An 11,112-nucleotide genomic window follows, 5' to 3' on the forward strand; every position below is an offset into this window, starting at 1 on the left:
TCGGAACACAAATTAAGATATTTTTGATGGAATCTGAGAGCTCTCTGACCCTGCATAGACAGCAATACAACTGAAATGTTCCCAAGTCCAGAAACGTAGCAAGGAGATCTGTAAAACTAATCCATGTGACATCGGGTTCAACCGTAATTTTACAAAGCTCCGAGAATACTTTTTGTGAACAAAAGAAAAAAAAAAAGACTTTATTCAACAATTCGTCTCCTCCGCGTCACCCTGTAGCTCCATTTTGGAGAATATCAGCTGGACGTAAACAGCGTATGCTGTTCTGTGTCAGCTGCGTCACATGGATACGCTATTTCCGTTCAGATCAAAATCACAACAACGTAGCAAACAGATCCGGCGTGACACAGCTGACACAGAAAAGCATACGCTGTTTACGTTCAGTGGATACTCTCCAAAATGGCACCAGGGTGATGCAAGGAGATGAATTTTTGAATAAAGTTTTTTTTGTTTTTTTTTTTGCGCACAAGAAGTATTCTTGTAGCTTCATATAATGGCGGATGAACCACTGATGTCACATGGATTATTTTACAGATCTCCTTGCTACGTCTCTGGACTTGGGAACATTTCAGTTGTATTGCTGTCTATGCAGGGTCAAAAATATCTTAATTTGTGTCCCGAAGATGAACGAAGGTCTTACGGGTTTGAAACGACATGAGGGTGAGTAATTAATTACAGAATTTTCATTTTTGGGTGAACTAACCCTTTAAGATATTTGCAAGGTTTCACTCAAATGTAAAAACAAAGGAAGCTGATTTATTGGCTCTTTTACAAATGTATGCTCAACTTCGCTTCATACTCAACTTAAACAACTTGCTTCTATCTTCCTATCGTCTTTATTCAAATGTGAAATAGTACCTGTCTGCTCAATTAATCTAAAAATAACTGAAGGATGCCTGAATCATGCAAACAAACAAGCCTGAATAGTTCTTCAAGTGGATGCAGTAAGAATGTTCCCTAAGTAGCCTAATTATCCCCTGCATTGAACTGGATCCAGACTCTGTAGGACACTAATGTAAATGCTGTCTGCAGCATCTTTCCATTAACTATTCATCATCATTATCCCCATTACTGTTGTCTTTGACTACATTATGGCACTCAGGACCGTCCAAATATTACTCACTGTTTCATTGTAATCCATAATTGCTGAATAGAATTAGTATGGACTGTCCTTAAAGTACTGTCCTTAACTTTGCATATGAATTACACTGAATTTGTTATCTTGCGGAAGCTTTTAGATATTAGATACATAATTAATACACATATTTCAATACATCATATATGAATATGAATATTTGGATAAAAGCGTCTGCTAAATGACTAAATGTAAATGTATATATATATATATAATTTACTGATTATGTAAAGAAAGAAAGAAGGGCTATCATGTTTATTCTGTCTTTTAAGGTTTCCATGCTGTCAGTGCATGTTGGAATTGTGGAAACACTTTAAGATGTCCTGGATATTTGTTTTGTTTTTTTTCCCTTCAGTCAAGTAGTATGAAATGTCCTCCCTCTCTCTCTCTCTCTCTCTCTCTTCCTTTTTTATTTAACTTATTCTGGGGTATAATTCTGCTTTTGGCAGCAGTGTCTTGCTATTTTCAAGCATGTTACACTAGTCTGTTGTTTTCTCATTATAAGTTCCTTCTTTATTACAAAAATAGTGCTTAAGTGAAACTGATAATCATAATTATCAAAGATCACATACATTCATGATGCATCAGATGTAGGGGCCTATAACCTATAATTACATGGTATTAACAATTGTTTAATGAAAAGTTTCATGATGATATCATTATCGCCATTTCTTAACATTTATAGTTTGCATAACAGACACATATTCTAGACACAGATACCAAGACATTTTGTAGCCATGTAGTGAAGGACAGTCTGTCAACATTTGTTGACAGAGTAAATGCTTTGATGCTTTTGTGGCTGTTTCTAGATCAACATTAAAGGACAAATTCCACCCGGAGTGTCTTCAAGATGCCATCCACATGGTAAAGGAAATGACGACAATGGGGAGGGTGGTGAGGGGTGTCAAAAAGCGCCTAAATACAACATGATGAAGACCCCGATTATAGCTGACAGGAAGGTCATCTTTCTGCTTAAGAGAGTTGTCCTTACAGTTTTACAGAACTGGAAGAAATGGGAGAGGCATTGTTTAGCATGGAATCAAATGTTTATCTGTTATATATTACAATACTTTTGCTGTAGTTTGCACAAACGGACGATTCTGTAACTGTTTAAGGAAATACATTACCACTGTCCACTAGATGGTGCTGCTACTGTTGTTTTTTAATGTCACGTTTTCAGACTTTACTCAGATTACCGAGTATAATAAGAGTATTGCATTGTAATGTAGTAGCATGATGCTCATCACATTTAATAGGAAATAGCTATGCTCATTTTATATTATTTGATTAAATACTGTTGTATAAATATATATATATATATAGTTATCACGAACTAACAATCATTTAAATTTTCAGTTTGTTATTAATAGATTTTTAATGTTAGTGTTAGAAACGTACAGTTTTTATTAGTACTTCATGTTCATTCATAATACTTCAAACTGTTAATTTATACAACTTGAAAAATGAAACAAAAAATGTTTTAGTATATGAAAAAATAAAAATTAACCTATATATTACTGCAATATTGTCAGTGTTAGTTCACGATACCTAATTCAGACCTAATTCATCATATATATGTGTGTGTGTGTGTGTGTGTGTGTGTGTGTGTGTGTGTGTGTGTGTGACCCTGGAGCACAAAACCAGCCTTAAGCTGCATGGGTATATTTCTAGCAATAGCCAAAAATACATTGTATGGGTCAAAATGATCTTTTTGATTTTTCTTTTATGCCAAAAATCATTAGGATATTAAGTAAAGATCATGTTCCATGAAGATATTTTGTACATTTCCTACCGTAAATATATCAAAACTTCAGTTTTGATTAGTAATATGCATTGCTAAGGACTATATTTGGACAAATTTAAAGGCAATTTTCTCAATATTTTGATTTTTTTTGCATTAAAAATATATCTCAGTTTCGAAAAATTTACACTTAAGATTGGTTTTGTGGTCCAGGGTCACACACACACACAAATTAGAAATTCAAAATGGACCAATGAATCATATTCATAGTTTGAGTTGTTTGGCTCCATATAAAAGGCTATGAACTGTAGCTATAGCTCAGATTAGACTCTTGTGCTTTGAAAATAACCCTGTTTATTCTTTTGCATTTAGCAGTTTTTCATGGCACATGAGGTTAAGGTTACTACAAAATGCACAAGATGCCTTTCGTCTTTTCTCAGCTCTATTTATGGGGAATAAACCATGGGGAGAGGAGTTCACTGACATATTCAAATAGGAGATAATCTGTGCTTGTGTAGGAGGAAATTGTGAAATCCTGTTTGGAATTTGGAAACAAAAGTGGACAAGTAAATAAATGCTGTGGGAGGCTTAGAGTGTGACTGTTATGTCCACACATAGAACGCAAGGTGCTTAAATCTAGTGTTCATTCTTAGTTTGTTAAAATCTGCTTTGTCATTAAACTAAAATGTTATTTTCAGGCTCCTCTTAATCTCATACTCCCAATTCACTGCATACTCTCGCAATACATAATACTCCAAAAAGCTGCCAGAAATAGATGCATGTAAATGTTTAATTTGTAAATAAGATTATTTATTTACATATAGAATTTTTTACATTAGTAATAAAAAGACATGTTTCTTGAGCACCAAATTAACATATTAGAATCAATATGACACTGAAGACTGGAGTAATGGCTGCTGAAAATTCAGCTTTCGAGCTTTGCCATCACATGAATAAATTACATCTTTAAATATACTGAAATAGAAAAAAAGGTCATTTTAAATTGTAATAATATTTCACAATATAACTGTTTTTACTGTATTTTGATTCAATAAATGCAGCCTTGGTGAGCATTAAGGATTCTTTAAAAAAAAAAAATTTTTTTTTAAAGATTTATAGTGTATCAATATTCAAATTGTTTATATATCCACCCTCCACCTTTTTTGTTTTCTTACCTGAAAGGTTTGGACGCTAAATGCAACACCATAGCGGCAGTACATGACATAGTGTTCACAGTTGTGCCACAGTAAGCTGTAGGAGAAAGATCCAATCAGCTTCTCCGCACGTCGTGCCACTTCCTCTCCATTCAGTGGCTGTACACTGACCATACTGTCCATTTTATTGACCTGTATGCAATCACCGTATGCAAAATCCGCCAAAGAGTCCACACGGACACTAGCTGCTTTGGCTAAAACTCCCAAAATCAGTCTTTCGTTGGTCACCATCTGCTCAACGATGGACTTTTCTTTAGTGAACACTGGTAGGATGTCTGGGATGAAATGAGCAACACGACCCTCGCCTAAGTAGATTCCAAAATGTATAAAAAGAGTCCTGGATACCTCCAAAAGGTCACCACGCTTGTAAAGAGAGACGTCGTACGTTTTCTTCCGTCTGTCTTCTTCATATTCATCCTCCAGTGTTGAGGTGATGAAGAAGAAATTAAGCAGTCTGAGCGCGATCATGGCTGAAGGCAGTCTACTGTGATGCTGTTCACTTCACATCTGTTCAATTTATTTGATTTGCTCTGGGAGGAGTGATGTGGTTCAGTGAATAAAGCAGCTTTTGTGCATCACATGTTGACTATGACAAGGTAATTTCACAAGTTTTATATTAGCCACACTGTGTATAAATAGTTATTTAAATGGCCTGCTGAATAAGTCAGTCTTAATTGCCAGGAGGTGAAAGTCCTGGGGCAGTAGCAAGATTAATTCTTGTATAATGCTTACTTGTTAAAATAGGTTAAACAAAACCTGAAGAATGTTTGTACCTTGACCAATTTTATAATAAGTATGTCATTTATATACACATAATTTTGGTCAAGTACAGGCCTGAGACTCTCCTGAAGATGATGGCTTTGCACAAAATCTTGCAGTTGAGAACCTCAAAACCAGGTTAACTTTTAGTGTGATAGCAAATTGAGAATCTATATGCAATGGGAATAGGGAGAAGAATGGGAGAAGAAAAGGCAGATTTAATTTGGGACGGCTGCATCAAAAGCTTATTCGAACATGTTTACTCTTCAAGACAATCTACCTTTTGCTAGACTGGTTTCTTTTATCATTTTATTTTATCTGACCCAACCAAACAATGGTGGAATATTTGCTGATATAAAATAAATTAATTTATATGGAAAAAAATAAAAAGGTTCTTTATAGTTTTTTTAGAATATTAAATTGTTCTTCACACTAAGACAAAAATAGTTATTTGGGGAACCAAAATGGTTTCTCTATGGCCTTTGTTAACCTTTATTTCTAAGGTCTCTAAATGAGGAGGGCTCTTAATATTGTCTTGAACAATGGAGGGTTCATAAGGTTGCGACCCACTGTTTTAGACCACTTTGTGATGTTTTATTAACAAGTTTCGGGAGGAGCACACGCAGATAATTAACACGGCCAGTTCATCATCAGTAATTACACCATCTATCCAATCAGCACAAGAGAGAACCTCTATAAATAATCAAAGCAGCCTTACCTCCATTATCTCTAGTCTTTCAGCATTGGCACATCCTGCTCCTCTCTGGCTGCTGTCCCGTACTAATTGCATCTTTGGGGAAGCGCTTCGGGTCCGGGCTTAGACCCGAGCTCGGTCCCCTCTCCCCGGACAGGGGGAGTACCCCGGGCTCGAGAGTAATGACCGAGCTCGGAGCCCTCTCCCCGGACAGCACAACCTTTACTCTGTTCATTATATGTAAGTGTGAACTCGTGAATTAAACTTCTTAAATTCAGCTGACATCCTTGCTTTCGTGCCGTTATTCATTGGTTAAATTATTTTATTCCTCATTTTCCCCATATGAATTCATGTTTGGAAGAAGTTTGCAATACATATTTGAAATCATTTTTTCCCCATTATTATTGTTGTTGTTGCTTTCATGAACAGAAAACTGATCTGGCCTAAAAAAGCTTAGTGATGGCAAATCAGACTAAGAGATGAACAGCTCAGATTATAGAACCTGGGGCCAGTTGCATAACCTTAGACGCTATGTTAAGACAGTGTCTACAAACTAGCAGTTAGCCAAGGGTTAATCAGTCTTATTATTTGGATTTTTATGTAACTGAATTTGAAAAAATTATGACCGGTCTAAAAGAAAAAAATAGCTCACTAACTTTTACTAACTAGTCTTAACCTTTTATGCAACTGGCCTTGCGCAAATTCCACAAGTTCAGCTACAGGTCAGACAAGCTTTATTTTAATGAAAATAGTGTAATAAATCCAATCAACTGTTTACAGCAGTAACCAGAAATAATAATTTTATTTATACATAATGCCAAAATTCATCAAATTGTTCTGTCTGCATAATTATTCCTGTTCTGGTTCTCATTCAGAAACTTATGGTATTAAATATACATTTTAAACTGTACAAATTCACAATCAAGCATCGTCAGAGCTTAATAAAAAAAATACAGGTAGGCCTACTTATATATGTTATGTCTTAAATCACAGTCCATAGTACATTAAAATTGATCATATCAGTTAAATTCCATATCAGTGATCATAAACACTTCTGCTTAACACAAATATAAGGCACCTTTAGTGAACAGTACATGCAATCTGTAACTTTAAGCTATACAACAATATTGGGATTTACCAATTTTAGGTATATGGTTTAAGATGAAAAATATACAGCATTGCTGTATATGCAGAGTTAACAGCATGTCATGAATTATTTCAATGAAAGAGCTCATCTTTTAACATACATATCGAAGAAAAAAGCAAATGATGCTTAAACATTGTTTGACTACATAATCAGACTTTGCATGTTTACACATATTCCACTGCTGCACGAACGCATTGCATTGTTTTGTACTTGTCCCCTTTATAACTGAGCTTTGTTGTTTAATGTGATGTAGTGAAAGTGTCTCTCAGCCAGCCATCCACAGAATGAAGGGAATAAGGATTGTGGGTAATGTAGTTGAAGGTGCCAGGCCAAAGCACAGGATGTACATCACTCCTATTCCAACAGTTAAGGCCACACTTCTCTGGTCCCGAATGATGGTTTTCAGACAGTCACAGAACTGCAAAGAAAATACATTAAACATATCATTAACAGACTTTGTCCAAATCAAATTCAATTGTCTCTTCCCCAACCAAAATATTGTTTTTTTAAAGAATATAGGCTTATTTAGTTATGCGATCTGGGAAAACCCGTCGGATGTGGCGCTGGGACGTTTTCAGGAAATTCGAAAAATAGATCGAATGTAAATTTTTTGTCAAAATTAGTTTTTCATTAAATTATTAGCCTATTCTATAACATCTTGTCTATCATCTCTGAAAATATCTTGGCAAAATTCACTTGTTTAGTGCAGAAAAATAGCGATTTATTGAAAAGACTGTCTTTTTTCTTAAGAAGGTGCTTTCTCTTAACACCACAAAACAGTTAACCTATTAAAATAACCCACGTAACATATATAATAAAGGTTTAAAAATGCACTTTTCCCGCCAGTCCGAGTAATGACCGAGCTCGGAGCCCTCTCCCCGGACAGCACAACCTTTACTCTGTTCATTATATGTAAGTGTGAACTCGTGAATTAAACTTCTTAAATTCAGCTGACATCCTTGCTTTCGTGCCGTTATTCATTGGTTAAATTATTTTATTCCTCATTTTCCCCATATGAATTCATGTTTGGAAGAAGTTTGCAATACATATTTGAAATCATTTTTTCCCCATTATTATTGTTGTTGTTGCTTTCATGAACAGAAAACTGATCTGGCCTAAAAAAGCTTAGTGATGGCAAATCAGACTAAGAGATGAACAGCTCAGATTATAGAACCTGGGGCCAGTTGCATAACCTTAGACGCTATGTTAAGACAGTGTCTACAAACTAGCAGTTAGCCAAGGGTTAATCAGTCTTATTATTTGGATTTTTATGTAACTGAATTTGAAAAAATTATGACCGGTCTAAAAGAAAAAAATAGCTCACTAACTTTTACTAACTAGTCTTAACCTTTTATGCAACTGGCCTTGCGCAAATTCCACAAGTTCAGCTACAGGTCAGACAAGCTTTATTTTAATGAAAATAGTGTAATAAATCCAATCAACTGTTTACAGCAGTAACCAGAAATAATAATTTTATTTATACATAATGCCAAAATTCATCAAATTGTTCTGTCTGCATAATTATTCCTGTTCTGGTTCTCATTCAGAAACTTATGGTATTAAATATACATTTTAAACTGTACAAATTCACAATCAAGCATCGTCAGAGCTTAATAAAAAAAATACAGGTAGGCCTACTTATATATGTTATGTCTTAAATCACAGTCCATAGTACATTAAAATTGATCATATCAGTTAAATTCCATATCAGTGATCATAAACACTTCTGCTTAACACAAATATAAGGCACCTTTAGTGAACAGTACATGCAATCTGTAACTTTAAGCTATACAACAATATTGGGATTTACCAATTTTAGGTATATGGTTTAAGATGAAAAATATACAGCATTGCTGTATATGCAGAGTTAACAGCATGTCATGAATTATTTCAATGAAAGAGCTCATCTTTTAACATACATATCGAAGAAAAAAGCAAATGATGCTTAAACATTGTTTGACTACATAATCAGACTTTGCATGTTTACACATATTCCACTGCTGCACGAACGCATTGCATTGTTTTGTACTTGTCCCCTTTATAACTGAGCTTTGTTGTTTAATGTGATGTAGTGAAAGTGTCTCTCAGCCAGCCATCCACAGAATGAAGGGAATAAGGATTGTGGGTAATGTAGTTGAAGGTGCCAGGCCAAAGCACAGGATGTACATCACTCCTATTCCAACAGTTAAGGCCACACTTCTCTGGTCCCGAATGATGGTTTTCAGACAGTCACAGAACTGCAAAGAAAATACATTAAACATATCATTAACAGACTTTGTCCAAATCAAATTCAATTGTCTCTTCCCCAACCAAAATATTGTTTTTTTAAAGAATATAGGCTTATTTAGTTATGCGATCTGGGAAAACCCGTCGGATGTGGCGCTGGGACGTTTTCAGGAAATTCGAAAAATAGATCGAATGTAAATTTTTTGTCAAAATTAGTTTTTCATTAAATTATTAGCCTATTCTATAACATCTTGTCTATCATCTCTGAAAATATCTTGGCAAAATTCACTTGTTTAGTGCAGAAAAATAGCGATTTATTGAAAAGACTGTCTTTTTTCTTAAGAAGGTGCTTTCTCTTAACACCACAAAACAGTTAACCTATTAAAATAAACCACGTAACATATATAATAAAGGTGTATAAATGCACATTTCCCGCCAGTCCAGAGTACACTACGGCACGCAAAGTTTATTTATTTATTTTTTTTAATATCGTGATATGGCGGAGCGCAAGAAAACAACACAGAGGTAGCTGCTCACTTAAACGATCTTGCTCGTCTCAGTCTGCTCAATCTTGGTGATGTCAGTGCCCTAAACGATGTTATATGGACTATTTCACATCCAGAGATGAAGGATCGGATGATGAAGTTACTTGAAGAGGAGGAGTCCGATGACAGTCTGTTATATGCACAGGTGCGCGAACAGCTGCGCTGCGCTCGCTTTTCTAAATGTAAACCACAAGGTACACTATTCGTGCTAGGCTACCTAAACATACAAGGGGTGATCAAAATTTATGCCCATGATAAACAACGGAAAACTGTCCTCTTCAGGGTAACGTTAGTCTGTTTGTGTAGGCCTAATGATGCAATATAGCGCTCTTGACAGACAGCTCTCGTTAAACCCGTGAAGTGCAAGTGAAACCCGTCTCACTTTAAACCCGTTATTCTCAAAATTCCATTCCTGAAAATCATAGCTAGCCTATCAGCCAACTTCAGATAGCACAACTTTGTTACGTTCAAGCTATGGACAAAATAAAAACAGTTTTGGAAAGGGCTTGAACCCAGCATTGATATGGTATCAAAACCTAAAAAAGGTAAACTTTCACCATGTGTTGGGTTTTCCTAGATCGCATTATGCATGTTTGCTGCGATATTGACATTTAGATAACATGGTAGCCTATTAATCCTACAATATTTTGTTACCAATATTAATTCTATGATATTTTAATAAGTAGAGCATAATATTTTGTAGGCTATTATAATACTAAAAGATTCGATGTTAATTTTTTTTTTTTTTTTTTTTTTGTCGAACTCACCTTCTCTGTCTGCTGGCTCACAGGTGTCCCGTACCTGCAATATGTCACGAAATGTTCACAGTTATTCCATAATAAACTGTACGGAATGTCGCCGACCAGTTTCTCTGCTCTCCTCGCGACTTCTTCGCTCACCAGTGCTTGACACTTCATTTTCATATCCATATCATTGACCATAATCTGAGCTCCATAAGCGAAATCTTCAACCGAGTCCACACGTATACTCGCGTTTCTGTAAATACAGCCTAATATGAGTCTTTTGTTAGTGACGACTGGTTTGATGAGCTGTTTGTTGTTGGTTAATGCTGGCATGATGTCAGGCATCAGGTGCGCCACCCTGTTGTCGCCCAGATAGATGCCGTAATGAATGAAGAGAGTGCGCTGCACCTCCAGAAGATCTCCTCTCCTGAGCACTGGCCATTTCACCGCACGCTCTGGCTCCTCCTGCCATAGACTTTTAAAAATATTAAAGTTTGAGAAAATAAAGAATTTCTCAAATAGAAGCGTCAGCGAGTCTAGCATTTTTATGACTTGTAGACTTCACAGTCGATGGAGAATTTATATTTGGCATGTGCTTCAGGACCGAGGAGGTCCCCTGCATTTTGATTGGCTTGAAGTTACATTCCCACACTAATGCTCAACACTTGATTACTTAAAGTTGTGTAGTGTTCGCAAATAAACAGTAGGCTAAGCTTTTTGGTAGCACTTTACAATAACAAATTTGAGAAGAAAAAAAAAACGAATGTTCTTGATGAATAGGCTGTGTTTATTAAAATACGTTGGTACACTAAAAAATGCTGGGTTAAATACAACCCAGTGCTGGGTAAAATAGGGACAAACCAAGCAATTGGGTTGTTTTGACCCAGCGG

General features: G+C 35.7%; 2 protein-coding genes across 2 annotated transcripts; both read right to left on the bottom strand.

Moving 5' to 3' along the window:
- Window positions 1–1,990: 1,990 nt before the first annotated feature.
- LOC107695853 (lecithin retinol acyltransferase) lies at window positions 1,991–4,582 on the bottom strand. The gene is made up of 2 exons (XM_016495936.1): window positions 4,070–4,582; window positions 1,991–2,156 (listed from the first exon to the last, which is right to left on the bottom strand). The coding sequence occupies exons 1-2, from the start codon at window positions 4,574–4,576 to the stop codon at window positions 2,058–2,060; spliced, it is 606 nt and encodes a 201-aa protein (XP_016351422.1). The 5' UTR covers window positions 4,577–4,582; the 3' UTR covers window positions 1,991–2,057.
- A 3,640-nt stretch (window positions 4,583–8,222) lies between these two features.
- Window positions 8,223–10,806, bottom strand: lrata (lecithin retinol acyltransferase a). The gene is made up of 2 exons (XM_016495945.1): window positions 10,247–10,806; window positions 8,223–8,945 (listed from the first exon to the last, which is right to left on the bottom strand). The coding sequence occupies exons 1-2, from the start codon at window positions 10,763–10,765 to the stop codon at window positions 8,793–8,795; spliced, it is 672 nt and encodes a 223-aa protein (XP_016351431.1). The 5' UTR covers window positions 10,766–10,806; the 3' UTR covers window positions 8,223–8,792.
- Between the last annotated feature and the right edge of the window lie 306 nt (window positions 10,807–11,112).

This window comes from Sinocyclocheilus anshuiensis, unplaced genomic scaffold (assembly GCF_001515605.1).
Source record: "Sinocyclocheilus anshuiensis isolate Anshui unplaced genomic scaffold, SAMN03320099.WGS_v1.1 scaffold517, whole genome shotgun sequence".
In the NCBI taxonomy this organism is placed as follows: domain Eukaryota; kingdom Metazoa; phylum Chordata; class Actinopteri; order Cypriniformes; family Cyprinidae; genus Sinocyclocheilus; species Sinocyclocheilus anshuiensis.

Bases quoted from the DNA above. Each gene is read 5' to 3' on its own strand.
- LOC107695853 (XM_016495936.1), bottom strand. From the start codon at position 4,576: ATGATCGCGCTCAGACTGCTTAATTTCTTCTTCATCACCTCAACACTG. The intron at 2,157-4,069 runs GTAAGAAAACAA...CATTTCTTCCAG, and splicing joins TTAGCGTCCAAACCTTTCAG to TTCTGTAAAACTGTAAGGAC.
- lrata (XM_016495945.1), bottom strand. From the start codon at position 10,765: ATGCTAGACTCGCTGACGCTTCTATTTGAGAAATTCTTTATTTTCTCA. The intron at 8,946-10,246 runs GTGAGTTCGACA...TTTTCTTTGCAG, and splicing joins TGAGCCAGCAGACAGAGAAG to TTCTGTGACTGTCTGAAAAC.